We start from the raw sequence: 17,203 nt of genomic DNA, 5'->3' as shown, positions 1-17,203 counted from the left end.
AAATAAATAAATAAAGGACAACAAGGCGCTCTAGAAATAACCATTACTTACTAACTTAACCATTTCCATCATTCAAAATTAAAAGAAACCATTTTAAATCAAGAAATCGTGAATTTTAAGCCTTAGATAAAACCAAAATAAATATAAAAATAATTGTGAAATCCATAAGATGCAAACTAATGTTTACATTTAAACATGTACATTTTGTTTGTGAAATGTTTTCAATTTATTATTTCCAGATGATGGACAATTCAACTAATTTATGAATATTTATTTTTGATTGATGGGATGGAATGATTGACAGCTGTGTTCCCGCGATTGAGTGACACTGGGTGGGGAATAAAGGGAAACCGGGGACTTTTAAATGGCGTTTTCAAGAGTGACAGGGGAGAGTTCGTGAGCAACAGAAGGGACGAGAAAAGCTGGTGAGTTTTGATGCGCAACTTCAGACCGGAGTTGAATGAGTTCGATGACGCTGCGCAGATCGAGCAACTGCAGCCGCATATCACGAGGTTTACCGACAACACCCGAAGCCACCTCTAGACACTCTACGGAAGCCGCGCCGAACCCTCAGACGATCAGGTACCTTTTTTATTTAACTGCCTCTGCGAAGCGAATATTTTATTAATCATTTTCAATAATGATGGACAAACTGGTCACCATTTTGTGTTTGGACTACGAGTGACAATTTTAGTATAGGTTGAGTGTGTTTTTTTTTGTTTGCATTTGTCTTTTATAAGTAAAAGTTAACTGAAACTAAATTGTTGAATTCTGGTCCTAGTATTAGTATTAGTAGATCAGGATCGCTACAAATGTATAAGTTAATATAAAAATAAAGATAAATGATTTAAATTATAAAAGACTAACAAAAGTGAAATAATAAATATGAAAAGAAAGAAAGTTTTTTTTAACAATAAATAATATATACTTAAAATATTGTCTTAAGACAAAAGAAAATCAAATAAACTTGAATAAAAAGGCCAGATATAAATCTATGGTTGCTTGTTACATTTTTACCTTAAGATAAATGCTGAACATGTAGCAAGGATGGATATACTGTATATAGAGTGTCAGGGTGAATCAGAATCAGAATCCTTTTTCAGAATCAGAATAAATAAAAAGCACAATAAATAGTAATAGATTTGATAAAAGCTGATGTTAATATTTGACAGTTTACTTAAATAAATTGTTTATTACATGAAATACTGCATCTTCTTCGTGATGATAACACTTTAAATAATTTAAAATGTATTTGTTTGGATATTTATTTATTATTTGTATTTGACCTGTAAGTGTCCAGTAGCCCGGAAACAGGAAGCACAACGAGAGCAGTTATGACGTAAATCTTAACAGATGGTAGTCAGTACTTCTAAATACATTAACATTTTTAACTTGCTTTTTATTTTATAGTTATTGAATATGAAGATGCATTTAATTGCTTGTAGTACATCAAGTTACCAGCAGGGGTAGCAATACTGTCACACACCGCTCGATCAGGAACGTTACTTGATGCATTTCTTTACACATTTTGAAAAAGCGAGTTTCCCGAAAAAAGAGACAAAGTCGAGACAGACTGATTCTGGAAAAGAACATAATTATTTAAGGCACACATTAATGGATTGCTATCACAGTAAAATACATGTACACAGTGACACGCCCCCTGTAGGACATGAATAACGGCTTAGACTGCTACAATAAAATAACTTTGTGAAATCATACATTTGATATCGGTGCGTCTTTGAACATGCTTGTGAAACTCAAAATGATCTTCAGTATCATCTACGTCGGGTGGGTGCGCAGATACACAACACGAGAAGCTTTGGATTGCTCTAAACAACAGATGACGACAGTATATTTCAAAACACAGAACTGAGTTGTGAATTTATAAAAGTGCTACAGAATGTTACAAAACCACATCTGTGTGCTGTTGTACATCTGGACTGTGAGCGTAAATGAATTATAGTTGGATCTCAGATTAACATTCAATGTCAACTGTGCAGACTGATAGTACGAACTCTTGCGGAGGGAATTAATTGAAAATGGATAATCAGTCTGATGTGGTCTCACAATGGCTGCTGATCATCCATTCATATTCAAATATTGGGATGAAATCTGATTTTATATCCACTGATTAAGCTGGAAAAACCACGTTATTGTCTCGTAACCACTTGGCTCTATTTAACTGTTGCCATTACACGGTTCTAACACTAGGGGGAGCCATAAATAAATGTGATCAATCTTCCATAACCTGATTTATTTATTTTTTTACAGCAATTTTTTTTAAAACCTGAATACCCGTTAAGAATGTAAACCAATTTTGCTGGAGTAGAGTTAAACTGTTCCTTTTTGGGGCTCGGATGTCACACCTTTTTTTGTGACCTAGTATGACCTGGAAAGGGGAATTTCAAACGTTCAAACTCTTCCAAAGACCAAGCCAAGAGTGAATTTCCTCACTCAATAGTTTTGTCTTAGATTGTGACGTACAAATAATATCACTTTCATACCCACAGTCACGACAGTCATGTTTTACAGATAATCCTTAGTTTCTACTCTGACTCACAGTTAATTGGTTTCCTGTTGTGTGCAATAATGCTACAATTGATGAATATGCTAAAGCTAATACTAACACAAAACTCTACTTTTTTTAAGCTTCTATTGCTGTACAGGGTGCTACAAACGAACCACCAGTTACAAAATCTGAAGCAACAGTGCCTCTTTAACGCAACGTTTTTAAGATGTTGCAGGAGAGGGAATCATTTAATGTTGAGTCAAAAATAACATGTTTTTTTTACTTTGCTGAAAGTAAGAAAAACTACTGTAATGAAATGTGCAACTATTCATCAACATACTAGTTTAATATTGATCTGTCTTGGTAACAGACAAAAGGTGCTAAAATGCTAATCTGGCTAATATGCTAAAGCAGTTTTAATGCTTATTTAGAACTTTGTGATCACTGGTTTCACATCTTTCTTGTTTTCTAGGTTTACAGCGGACTCCAAGGGTTTACGAAAAGGTGCATTTGAGGGAATCAAGTGGCCATTAATTGTAATCGAGGTCAAATAAATGCTTCCATTTGAGTCCCATTTGATTTTACTTGTTGTGAGTCGGGTTCACCAGGCAGTGAAGGTCTGTGTGAGCTATTTTTAGTTGTACAGTGGGAACCAGCCCCGCTTAAGAGGCTAAAACCCTTCAGACTCGCTTCCCGTCCTCCGATCCATTTTCCTACCGCTCATCAAGTCCTAAGCTTCCATATCCCGAGCTCATCTGGTGAAACACAAAGTCATTCCAGGTACAATCTAGAGATATTCTCCAGCTTTTAACAAGTGATGGTCTGATGAAGCTTCATGAAACGGTGTCATGTTGTTTAGAGGTCAGTAGGTGGCGCCATCATTTAAAAAAATGATATGACGTTTCATTAGAACAGTTGTTCAAAACATAGGAAAATAGTGCAGGGACTGCCATCTAGTGGACTGACACTGAAATGACACTGCTTCATGAAGCTACATCGTACCATCAACACCTCATGAGGGAGGTGCCCAGGAAACATCCTAAAAGGAACATGTGCCACCTTGTCTGGTTTGTTTTGAGGTCCTTCATTGAGTCTTTCAGGGATGATGGAGCTCCTCATTTTGTCGCTAAGCTTGCAAAAAAAAAAAAAAATGCTACAATTTCAAAACAACGGAGCAGTATTTCAGAAATGTATGGATTCTTTTTTCATTTGTCTATCCATCCAACTAGAAAAGATGTAAGTGGTGCAGTCTTGCTAGCTGTCTAAGAGAATCCATGCAGGTTCTTGTACAGTATATATACCAATCATTTATCTAATCACACATTTTTCCGTGATTAACTTTTATTAGAAACCTTTGCATTGACGAGTCCACTGTGGCTCTCTCTAACAAGCTGGGGTCTACTCTTCTCTATTCTAGCTCCTACTATCTGTACAATAGAGTCCTCGAAAAAGTCTTCAAAGGTGTTTTGGAACGTGCCTCTCCAGTCGCCACAAGCTGTTCAGGCAGCACGTGCTTCGGGAGTGAAGCTGCCCTTTGATTTGGTTCGATGCCTGAAGTGTTCTCTGTCCTGGTGTGTTTCTTTTCCGCTGTATCTGGTTTGGGGGTTTGCTTGTATGCGATGAGTCAAAATCTCTGCCTGAGTTTTGAGTTCAGTCCATATCAGGAGCTCTCGGAGATGTTAAAAGGTGTAAACATGGATTTAAACGAATCAGAAATGTTAATTTAAGTGTTGGAAATGATCAAATAAATATTTTACGGTCATTGTATATACAAATCTCAGTTATTGTTTACCAACATACTGGGACAAGTTATTTAGGTCCATGAAGTCTTAATTACAAGTAGCACCAACAAGTACATTTAATTACTTTTTTCCCCAAAACTTTTTTGTATTAATTTCATTCAATCATTGAATTAATTGAAATTATTCAATTGCTATGATTCTTTTTTTCATAAAAGCTTAGTGTCCTACAGTTTCATCCAGTTCCAATTTTATTTTTCAACCAAAATGTTGTTAAAATAATAATGATGGTTTGATGGAGCTTCTTGAAACAGTGTCATGTTGTTTAGAGGTCAGTAGGTGGCGCCATCAGTTTAAAAATGATATGATGTTTCATTAGAACAGTTGTTGAAAACAAAGGAAAATAGTGCAGAGACCGCCATCTAGTGGACTCTGAAAATAATGACAAGCTTCATCAGACCATCACTATCAAATAGTATCCTTGCTAGCTTAGCTTGTGGCCAACAGTGCTACATGCAGTAGATGAGTTGAAATCCACCACATCAACAATTTTTTTTTCTTAATGTATATATTTTATCAGAATTTAAATCTGTAATCTCCAGTTGACTAACAAATCACAAATTTCTCATTTTAATGAGGAAAACAGGTCTTTGAAAATATGGCTTGGAACTGGCACAGATTTCATAGTAAAATCATATTTGTAAACTGTTATTTTTTCGCCAGCTGTAAAACCTTCCCTCCCTGAAACGGCATCTACGTGAACCTGTTGCCCATTTTCTGGGAAGGGGAAGTAAACCAATAACACATTGTTCATGTGATTTCTGGTTAAGACTCATTGTCCTATCTAAGTGAATAGCTCTTCAAATTTGAGTTCAACAATTGCATTAAATAATTTTGTTCAAAGTGACAAAGTTTAAAAAACACCAGAATATATTGACAATGAAAGCAAAGCTGGGCACAGTGCAGCAATAAACAAAGAATCACAAAACATGGTGGAAATAAATAATAGATATACCTGTATATACATGATGAATGATCTGTTGGACCAGAACATTTCTACTTCTTGTATCTCTTTGGCTTTTCTGTTGTTTTTTTTAAACCGTATTTGGTACGTTCAAGTCAAATTAGTATTTATTTAATGACTTTGATTGAATTTCAACACTTTTTAAAGTGATGCTTCACCCAAAATTCACTCATTTCTGTCCAGAGGATGAGTAGAAAATGAGTGATATTTTGGGTAAATCACTTTGATCAAACATCATTTCCATTTGTCTTATTTGTTTGTGATTCCAATTTGTAAATGATTATTTGCTATTTTGCAGTAGCTCAACAAAAGATCCGTTCGGTTCTCTCTTGATTTATATTCCGCTCCAGCACTATCTGGAGGTTGAGAGCTGCGGTGATGTAAGAAAGCAGAATGGGAAAAGTTCACCCAAGTCCGCGCGGTGAAAAAGCCGGATCCACAGTAGAGTTGGTTGAGCCTGTGAAGCTTCTAGTCCTTGAGATGCACGTCTGTTGGTCCAGGCATCGGAGTGGTGCGGGGTTTGCTATCTTGTGCTGAGTTAACGTAGCTAATGTGTAAGCTTGCGGACGGACGTCTATCCTGATATGTAAGCGGCGGGCTCCACATTGTTGTTCCGACCATCTTCTATGGCTTTGTTCTTCTCTGAAACGGAATCCGATGGGTCCACCACCAAATTCTTCGACCTACGAATGTAAAAACATCCTGATGAGAGAAGAATCATTTTTGTATTTGGCTAGGACCATTTTTTTGAATCATTGTATCTTCATTTAGTTGATGGTCCCTGTAATCCTTGTTTGACCCTGTGACAGTTTTGGGTTATTAATGTACGTTTGTCCATCAACAATTCATCGCTGCTTTGAAAAAAAACTACGGAATGATATGTTAATAATATCACCATTTCATAAAACATTTATTTTTATTTTTAACTATTTATAGTATTTCATGCAGTTATTTTTGTCTTTATCTTCATCCAAAATGACAAACTTAAAAATATCCATATACCTCTGTGCTGCTCGTCTGTAACATCCATCTTGTATTGAATCCTTGATGCAAGGAATTGTTTCGAAAAAACTTCAATAAGTCTGTATTTTAAGTTTATTTGTAGCAAAAATGATCAGTCTCTCACTTCCTATCTGACGTTCAAAAACAAGGTGTCTGCAGCTAGCCTAGAATTTGTCCGCTAAAAACAATCTTAAAATATAGACTTGTTTATTTTTTTCAAAGCATCTCCTCAAGTTGGAGGTTACAGACATATTGGATGCTTTTAAGTCATCAATTTGGACGAAGATAAAGAAAAAAACAATTGAGCTCCAGTTGCTACATTAAAATGAACATGCATTTTGCTTATAAAACAAAAACGGATTACTCTGAAAATAATCACAACCCTTGGAAAGCAACTTTTTCTTTAAGATCACATGGATTGCACTTCATGGTTCTCATTATCCAGTGATATATAACATCTAAATGTTGGCCGGATATAACGCCTAATGTTTTCTAGGTTCTCCATGTTAACAACGTTGTTTGCCCTAAACAGACATGTTCAGTTGGCCAACATGTCAAATTCTTATTTACAAGCTTCAAATATTAGCACCTAAAAATATGTAGTTTTACTTGTATTTCATTAACAAAATAATGTTTCCAAATGTGCGACAAACAAGTGCCACAAATTCCTCTTGGCATTAAGTTTTCTACTTGTTATCATATTTAGTAGGACATTTACTTTTCTCTGTTGAAGATGATGAAGTCCCTCTGGACGTTGTCCAAACGCTGCTGCAGCTGACCGTTCTGAAAGACAAACAAACCTCAACAAAGAGACAACAACAACAACATCATCAGGTGTGACTGATGGCGCTCGCGACGCCGGAATTGCATTTGCTTAATTAAAAACAATTGAACTTGCGTGAACCCCGGGTCCGGCTCTGAAATATGTTCTGGAAAATTGGATTTCACAGAGCATTACTCGCGCTTGTCTTCCCCCCCTTTCATAAGTTTCCAGGGGAGGAAGTGGACCTAAATCTAGAGGACACAGTCTGATGCTCACACCTGCTCATTCATACTTGACCCACTTAATCATGTTAGAACATCCAGCTCTGTCACGCCAGGGCGTCCTCGTACTCCCGAAAGTGGCCAGACAAGTAGACAGGTGCTTATTCATCCTCCCAAAGAGGCAGTTAGGAGGGAGATGATAGATACATCATCGTCAGGACAGAGCGTGCAAGTGTGCAGGAGGAAAAACTTTGAGAGAAATCATCAGGGACAGGACTATGAGGGAGATAAAACACAGCAGCCTGCACGACTGCATCGGTGTGAGCTTTAAACGTTTGTTTCTTTTTACCTTTAAGCCTGTACGATTGAGATAGATTTGGAGCATTTCTAGACAGAAATACTCAATTACAATTCAGGGAAATATTTCAAGGCCTATTACAAATGTTCCTAAACTCATGAACCACCAAAGATCTGCACTAATTATTGGTCTTGCCCAAGAATCCTTGAAGAATAGAGAGTGACATCTAGATCATTAAAGCATCTTTAGTTAGAAAATGCTGAGCTAAAAGACCAAATACTCTTTATTGGGCTCATCGCTTTTGGTACAGATTGCAACAGACTTTCTCTTAAGCCTAATTTACGGTAGATGGGGATTTTCTCACAGACAATCGGAATGAGAACAGAGACAAATGTCAGAATAACAACAAAGTCAGAATCTAGATTTACTACCAGCGAGAAGTGGAGGCTCTTCTTAAAGCTCGTCCCAAACCACTAAAGGTCTCTGCTCCTGTACTTTTTATTATTTATTTATGCCTTTTTATTCAATAGCTCAGATCATTACAAACTCAGACACAAACATTTTGTTCTCTTATTGCTGGACGCAGCCAGCTAGAACCAGTTTTTTCTGTATGAGTCGGTGAGCGCGGTATAACTGCTTGCATGGGAAGCTCGTACATCTTGGTGCGGTCACTGTATCTTAAGCTCAAACTGTCCTTTCTCAAGAAACAAAACTCTAACTGGGTAATATATGGTACAATCATATCTGCATTATTTGTTGACGTTGTATGGATACTTTTCCAAATAAAACAAACTATCTATTTTAAAATATACTATTTTAACCTGAATTGCTCCATTAAGAACTCCGGTCAACCCTTTTAGTCAAAAAGAAGTAAAGTAAAGGAGTAGATGGCTTGTCTATCTTCTCAGTATGCCAACTAGATGACCCATAGCGATCTGCATCTCTTGTCTGACTTGGGAACAGCTTGATATTTCTTTAAAAAGATCCCTTACATAAGAAAATGTGTGCAGTGCAGATCATGAAATTTTATTAGCAAAGCTATTATCTGTAATTTTCCAAACGTTGCGTGAGTTCACTCCAACAGCCCAAAAAACATACAGAGGTTGATTTGGAAGTTGGGGAAACTGTCCGTAAGTATGAGTGTGGGAATGGTTGTCTGTCTTTGTACGCCTGCAACTAACTGCCGTCCTGTTCAGGGTGTCCCCCGCCTCTCCCCGGAAAAACTGGGATAGCCCCCTGCAACCCCTATAAGGCAATAAACGGTAGATTATGAAATGAATTATCAATTAAATTTTTTCCCAGCTATGCAGACTCTATCAAGGCGCTATTATAAGTGAACGATTCATACCATATGTGATGCAAAAGACAACATATTTTAGAACAAATGTTCGAAGAAGAGATGCTAGTATTAGAGCTTTTGCTTTAAAAAAAAAAAAAGGCAATTACTACCTATCGTCTTCTGTGAACTGGAAACCTAATTTCCCGAAAGAGATCTTCAAAGGGATTAATTAAGTCTAGCTAGTCTAATCCAAACTAACAATTGTCCACTGATGAGTGTAAGCTGCGACGCATCGGCAGTTGACCATCAGGCAGAATCGGGGTTAATATTCTTGCCTATGGCAACAACGACACAATCTTATGGGCAACTTCTTAACCACTAGCCGACCACTCATACGTAACGTGAATAGTGTGTGTGAATGGAACCACAAGCCATCGGATCTATGTCGCCCCCATGCCATGTTGTCTTGCCTTTGACCATTTTCACCACAGGTGAAGTAGATTTAAGTTACATGCACCAGAGATTTAGCTTGCATTCTGGTGAATGGTGCTGCTTCTTGCACTGCTTTCTTATTTTCAATCATCAACTATACAAACCTGCATTACTGCACACTAAAGATATCTTAGATAAGAGCTTGCCAAACTCCTAATAACTTGTTTTAGATTGACAATTAGTTTTATTTTAGATTTTCGATTGACGATTCTGATTTAACCCTGATTTAGATAACTTTTGTATTGCATCCAACTTGTGTAAATGAGAAAGAATTTCATGGTTGGCTGATGTTTAACTGCCACAGTATTGAATTAGACAATCCTTTAAAATATCCTTTAATTAACACCTATTGACAAGCTTTCTTCTAGATGGAAGCGCCAACGTGATGTCTATAATGAGTGTACGTGCCTCTGACAATTCCTTCTCTATAAAATCCACAGTGACCTCACGATTGCATCTTCAATCTTAAGAGAGCCAATCAAATCCTGGTATTATTACTGTCTAATTTTCTACAATCTAAACAGGCCGAAGTAAACCGACGACCTTGCAGATTACTGGACGCAATAAAGCTCCATTAACTGGTGGGAGTTCGCTTCTGTCCCCTTATTTAATGACTCACAGAAACACACTTCAGAAGATAATTGTTTAAACCGCTAAATTGAACTTTTAATGAGATTAGCCGAAAGGGGGTGTTTAGCTGGGCGGGGGTCCAACAAGAACGTTCTCTTGTCCTTGAATGGACCTCCAGGGTTTACGTCTGGGAGTTTTCTTTCCAGCTTGAAGACAAAAACTATCATCTGATATTTTTGGATTATGAGATAAAGATGTGCCAAAGTAATGATCACTTCGCCTTTTACCATTGTCATCACAAACTATAATTACTTTTGCTAATTTCTTCTGGTATTAAAATACACAGTAAATGAAACTTATTATCACCGTAATTGTTGTTATCATAATCAAGTCAAACAAAATTGTGTAAACATTTAGATTTCAGAGGGCAGAACTATCCTTTAAAAACAAATCAAAAGAGGAAATAAAAAGTACATACTGTAAAACAAAAAGGTAAAACTTTATGACAAATGACTTTTTGCTCCTAATTGCTTTTGCCAACTGTTCATTAACAGGTCAATAAATCAATAACAAATTACCCACCTGGCGATATCAAATAATAAGTGGATATAAAACAATAAAACGCAAGAAAGAAAAACAAGAAGAAACTGATAGTAGAACTTATTTTAATTTGTGTACATTAAACAATTAGTCATAAAGTGTTGTGAAATCCACTGTACTATTTAAACAAGCGCAACTATAATCCCACAAATGAAAAAACAATCAATAATCATTAAAAACGTGTGGCCACTGTTCCGATAACTAAAAAAAATATTAGAGAAACAATCTTATAATAGTATTAAAAAACAAAACAAATTAAGTCAGCTCATGAACCCCAATCCTGAAGAAGTTTTGAAGTTATTACTTTATAAAGTTCTCCATCGTCTAAAATCTGGGCAAAAGAGTGGTTACGAGAGCGGAGTCAATTATGTCGTAATAATGGTCGTCACTCCTTCTTCAGCCAGCAGTTATCACTCCCCACTTTGTTTATACATCAAGTCTCCTGGAGGTGGAGACTTATGGGATTGACGATGAGCGATGACAAACCTTGATGTTTGACCAATCACTGCCGAGTGGGTGTGGTTATGGTACATCTACAGAAATAGAATCTTCAGTGGGCGGGGCTTAAGAGCAATTTCTAATGTAAATATTTCAATTAAAACACATACTGACGAGTGCAATAGAGGTCCAGGCTTATTTTAAGAGATACTTAAATCAACACATTAGTTGGCTTTAAACACAACCCAACTTCTTCTTCATCTACCAAGACCTGACAGATATACGATAACAACAGTGACACCCAGTGGTAAAAAAAACATCATCACAATAACGACTTAGTAAAGTTTCTTGTATCTTTCAATTGCTTATGAAGTTGGTTTTCGCAAATGATTATAACAACAGTGTTGTCTTTATCGTCAGACGTTTTATTTTATGCGGTCGTTTGTTATTCTTAATTTTAACGTAAATTATAACGGTCAGATTAATCATTTGACACGGACATTCTAAGGCTTATATCGTGGACAAACTTACTGCTTCTTCTTGGTTTGAAACTTGTAGCTGCTCTTTATGCTAGTCATGGTAAAATGGCTTGAGAGTTGAAATGTGTAGAGCTGGTGTTAGATTCCATCAGCATCTCTACAGAACCCCCCCTGCTGTATCTGATCAGTGATAATTGAGAGAACTCTGCACTCTATTCTCAGTCTCATCTGCAGAGGAGAAAAGATAAAAGCAAAGTTTGAAAAATGGATGAGAGGGGGCGCACATCGGTTGTGACAGCGTGACGACATGAAGTCAGCGCGGCGGAGGGAGTCTGAGGACAAGGCGAAAGGAGGGGAGCAAGAAGTATGCAAAAAGAATACAGAGCGGGGCCGGGACGGGTCTGAAACTGGGTGAGGCATTAAGATGGCGAGCTTCGCCTCATTCACTATTGATCGGCGTTCATCCAGAAGAGCAGCATCAACGGGATTTCTCAAAGGTTTCAATCGGGGGCGCTCGCGCACATCCATCACAAGTGGCCCCACAGGTGTTGGGTTTCAGCCTCGCCACTGTAGCTACAGTCACTTTTAATGAATAAGCAAAAAAATCAAATGTGAAACCGAGGGGCCTGAAGGCTCACAGCTGGAATGAGGATCAGCACCACCACATAAATTGTATTTACACTTGCTCGCTCATGAGTCAGACCTTCTCTCTAGCGATCAACAGAATCAATAGAACTAGTTTCAATTTTTTCAAAATGTTTATCCATGTATTTCCTTAGTGTCTAAGTAAAGCAATAAACAAGACTAGTAAACAACACACAAGTTGAAAACCTTTTTGTGATATAAAGGTCAAGGTGACCCTGAAGGTCAAATGTGTTTGTGGTATCCTTTGTGTCATACTATTGTAAATCAGTGAGTCGTAACTACTTATCTTGAGCCAAATGTTTTCAATTCCTTTTTTGTTTTCTTATACCTTTTTCCTAGTGAAGGATCTAATGAAGCTTCATGAAGCAGTGTTATTTTCAGAGTCCACTAGATGGTGGTCTCTGCTCTTTTTTCCTTTAATTTTAAGAATTGTTCTAATGAAAAATCACATCATTTTTAAATTGATGGCGCCACCTACTGACATCTAAACAACCTGACACTGCTTCATGAAGCTTCATCAGCCCATCACGACCTTTAGCCTCACCAATTAAAAACAAACTAAAAATGTCATGTCACTCAGTCATTCCTTAAGACGACACAAAAAGTTGACATCAATATCACGTCAACCAAATACAGAGCCCTCTAGTGGCCACACGTGTCACCACACATATGATGCTTGATAACAATTGAGGATTTTACTGCCAAAGTTTCAAATCTGAATCCGAGTTAAAAAAACGAAACACGAGGCGTGAGCTTTAAATAACTTAGCAGAGTCCATAACAAATCATGTGTGTGTGTCCCGTGCTTCTCACACGACTTGGCAGCAGCATTAACCTTCCAGCACTTAACCGTCACGTACCCACAGGAAAACACTTGATTTATGCGGCCCGAGTAGAAGTCTGATAGAGTGAGGATAAAATGGCAGCAGAGGAGGGGGGAGAGCGTTCCCTGGCTTGATCGGTGTGAGGGAGGACAAAGCTCTTAAAAACTTGCCCTTCATGTTCTCAACAGCACTCCAGACACAGCTAAAAGACAAACTAATGACCCACTTAATACCTGTAACTGGGCCAGAAAGAGCCACCAAGTGGACCTTTTGGAAAGGGATAATGACCAGCGTGAAATTATTTTTTTTTTTGCTTGTAATGGCCACTAGGGGGCACATTGTGTCAATGTATGTAATTTGTAAGTAAGTAAGTTATTGTATTTATATAGCGCTCAATGTGTGAATTTTTGTAGGTGTTCATCTTTTTACCTGGGGGGACCCATCTGATCCCTGGTCCCGGGTCTTTCTGGCGAGTCTTTTCTTCTTCTTGTGAAGTGGCTTGGACTCCAGGATCATTTCCTCCAGCTCAAACGTGGGGTCACAGTTTAGTCTGCGTTTCTGTACAAGAGCAACACATGAGAGATATTTTGGCATCAAGAAAAACTTTTTTTGGGAACGCGTTCAAGCCTTGTGGCCAAAACCGCAAATTTGATGTCCTGGCCTGGAGATTCTTTTCTCAATTAATAAATTCTTTTTTATTGCTGAGCTGACAAAACTGTCAGAGCTCTTGGAAGAATTCCAAGCTCATCAGAATCCCTTATAAGTAGGGATCGACTGATGAAGCTTCGTGAAACAGTGTCATGTTGTTTAGAGGTCAGTAGGTGGCGCCATCAGTTAAAAAAATAATGTGATGTTTCATTAGAACGGTTCAAAAACAAGGAAAATAGTGCCGAGACCGCCATCTAGTGGACTCTGAAAATAATGTCACTGCTTCATGAAGCTTCATCAGACCATCACTACTTATATGTTTGAAAGAAAAGGATAAAAGCATTTATATTTCTGAAAGATGGTCGAACATCGTTTTTGATTTGCTGTGAATAAGCGTGTGAACTTCCAGCGTCGCCACCGCTGCGCTAAACTCTTCCCAGCGACCAGAGTGCTGTTCAATCCGTCAGTGGAAACGACAGGCTGAATTAAAGTCCTGATTTAACGACCTGACAGTCTGAGCTCGGGGATATTAGGAAATGAAACAGAAGTGCAGAGGTCCCCCCTTCCAAACATAAATAGTCTGCAAGGGACAATAGAAAGACCGTCGACTGGTAATTAGATAGAGACATTGTCAATTGCCTATTGATTCCGCTGTGCTGTGCCAGACCGTCTGCCCGCTGTGCAAAGACTATCTCTGGAAATAGATGTTGTCGTTTAGGACTTCTGAATACTGACATGATGGAGTCGAGTCAGCTACTTGTCAGCAATTACGCAGCAAATTATTAGCGTCATCCATCAATCTTTTGTCCTTTCATGTCACCCTGACATAAAGAGCCGTCGAACCTGGGCTCAGCGATGGGGTGTAAAAGCACCTTAATAATCTTCTGCTGCCTCACCCTTCATTTTGACTGGAAAGCTAATCATCTATTAGCCAGTGATGCAATAACCAACAGGATGTTGAGTAATGGATAGACCTTCACAAAAGGTTAGGTATAGTATATTATCCATGGTATGTGAAACCATTACTTTTTGGGTTTTAAGATAGACATTCATTTAGAATTAGAACGTTAATAAGATTAGTCCATTTTTTTTTCACCTGAGGCAGCTGGCAAAGTTTAAGAACTTTCTCTGAAACTGTGATCCATGCCTTCGTCATGATTATTGTAAAGAATTTTGTTTTGAAGTCGGCCAGTCGTCCCTGGTTTGCTCCAATTAGTTCAAAATGCTGCTGCATTTTTAAAAACTTGCATATGTAAGAAACAGAGAATTAATAACTCCCATCCATCCTAGATATTTTCTAGTTCATTTAAAGATTATTTCATTTGTTTTTAACTCGTTAAATGGCCCCGTCCTACCTCTCAGAGCAGCTCCAACATTATGTTTTAATGTATTACTCTAGTAGTTGACTGTTTTTATTTTGTATAAGTTTAATCTTGTACAGAATTGTGTGTCAATTGCTGTTGTTTTAAAGTGCTATATAAATAAATTGAGTTGATTAAAGTTCAATTCCAGCTGCTGATACGGTTATTTCCTTCAGATATTTCCCCATTTATTTGGAAAACTGCAATATAATTAGGAAACATTTACCATTTACTCAACGAGATGCATGCTTTTTTAGTTGAAATATGGGAGTTCTACCAGGCCAACTGAGCCCTTATAAGAGTGGACTGGGTCCACTTCAAGATCATTTCTGTATTTGGTAATGGTCGGATGAAGTTTCATGAAGCAGTGTCATTATTTTCAGAGTCCACTAGGTGGCGGTCTCTGCATTATTTTCCTTTCGTTTTGTAGTTGTAATGAAACATTTCATCATTGTTAAACTGATGGCGCCACCTACTGACCTCTAAACAACATGACACTGCTCCATAAAGCTGTATATGCTTTCAGCCGGCAACTCTACGGTGAAGGCAGTTAAAGTCTTCAAGAAGACCCAACAGGAAGACTTACTAACTTTCTCCTTACGAAAAAAAAGATGATTTCAGAGGCATTTCAAATGCTGTATTTCCAAAGTCTTTGACTGCTTAGTTACACAAGTGACTACTTTTTTTTGCAGATGATGTGCTCCTATATTGGACTAATGTTTTATGCATTAGAGATCAGGATTAGGAATTTAAAATGGTTTTATTGTACGAATTTAACGTATCTGACTTTGAATTTCAAGATAAGTTTGTTATTCTGTTGGCAGAATACCAAAGTGCTGCTCGTCCTTGAGAAGATCCAGGCGTTTCTTAGACATGCCGTGAATGAAATCTCGTGGAAACCTTGTTAAACCAGATGTAAACAGATTAAATGTTAAATCATGGAGTTACAGATAGAATTTCGATCGAAAAAACACTTCTAATCCAGACCCACAAGGGGGCAGCATCTTTAAAAAATGACATCGTAAAGTTGTCTCTGCCTTTATTTAATGTCCTGTGAACTCGCGGCTGAATTCGGATTGAGTGATAAAGCTCTCTATCGCTGACTGAAGAATTGTTCCCGCCGTCATACTCACGTTGGGAATAAAGCCTGGAGAAAGGCATTTGCTGAGCACAGCATCCCAGTTGACGTCTGACATGTAGTCCAGATCCTGCAGCTCAGCCAGACAGGAAACGCGCTTCTGGGCATCAATGCTCAGCAACTGAGGGGAGAAGGAGGGATTAGAACCAGTGGGGATGAAAAGTTAGTCCTGGGCCCTGCTGGGAAACAGACGTACGACGGCTTGTCTGAGAATGAGGATGCAGGGATAATAAGTGCAAACATTTGAGGAGAAGGGGGAGAAAGGAGGAGTGGAAGATGTAAACCCAAATGCATGGCAACGAGTGGACTTCAAGTGATGTGTGAAGAATAGAGGACAAATATATTGAGCATGGAAATCTGCCCCTCTGATACTTACTTTACATCCATCCCCTCTCCCTTTAACACAAACCCTTTCACTTTTCACATGCGGCCAGAATGCCAATGAGCCTGGAAGAGTCTGAGCACGAAGCAGTGCAACAGTTTGACTGCAGTGGAACGCTGCCAGAGGAAAACCTGACGTCGTAGCCATTAGCATGTCCTACTAATTCAATGCGCCTTGTTAACCGAATGACCTGCTGCTGCCTGTGTTAAACTACGACGTCCCTGAAGAATAACTGGTCGTCAATTTATTAAAGTATTATGTGATACATTTTGGTTTAACTTGTTTATGTTCGCATCATTTGTTTTTGCTTTTTAAAAAACCCCTAAAGAGGTCCCATAAAAGAGGGGTTCAAAAAAATTGCCGGTTCATGTGGTATTAAAAATGGTGATGGTCTATAGCTTCATGAAGCAGTGTCTTTATTTTCACAGTCCACTAGATGGCGGTCTCTGCACTATTTTCCTTTGTTTTGAACAACTGTTGCAATGAAACACCACATCACTTTTAAACTGATGGCGCCACCTACTGACCTATGAACAACATGACACTGTTTCTTAAAGCTTTATCAGCACTAATAGGATGACCATATCTGCAGGTACCTTTTAAACCATGGTATAATACGAATAGGCATTGTACCATTTCAATTCACCACAACCATGTATAGTTTGGTAGTAGTTGAAGTATTATTCAATTTATAAAAAAAACTTAATGAAATCCCAATTACAATTTTGCTTTGAATGGGGTTTATTTTATCAGGATGTCTTTTTTAAATTGTTTGTCAAGTGTAGGTCTGAC

The 17,203-nt window shown here is 38.0% G+C and overlaps 1 protein-coding gene across 4 annotated transcripts in view; it reads right to left on the bottom strand.

The window, feature by feature from the left end:
• Positions 1–1,577: 1,577 nt before the first annotated feature.
• The window catches only part of stk32a (serine/threonine kinase 32A), a 62,710-nt gene continuing 47,084 nt past the window's right edge, over positions 1,578–17,203 (bottom strand). For 3 of the 4 annotated variants that reach the window (XM_087807428.1, XM_087807427.1, XM_087807429.1), the window contains exons 10-13: positions 16,025–16,150; positions 13,312–13,440; positions 6,993–7,057; positions 1,578–5,955 (exon numbers count right to left, since the gene is read on the bottom strand). In XM_087807428.1, the coding sequence (XP_087663554.1) occupies positions 5,847–5,955; positions 6,993–7,057; positions 13,312–13,440; positions 16,025–16,150 (429 nt within the window). In that variant the 3' untranslated portion in view covers positions 1,578–5,846. Of the gene's footprint in view, positions 5,956–6,988; positions 7,058–13,311; positions 13,441–16,024; positions 16,151–17,203 lie in introns of those variants that run through there. The other variant, XM_087807430.1, reaches the window with a different exon arrangement.

The sequence above is a fragment of the Callionymus lyra genome, chromosome 14 (assembly GCF_982586985.1).
Source record: "Callionymus lyra chromosome 14, fCalLyr1.hap1.1, whole genome shotgun sequence".
NCBI classification, from domain to species: domain Eukaryota; kingdom Metazoa; phylum Chordata; class Actinopteri; order Syngnathiformes; family Callionymidae; genus Callionymus; species Callionymus lyra.
Note: the sequence above shows the minus strand (reverse complement) of the source record. Positions and strands in the feature narration are given on the sequence as shown.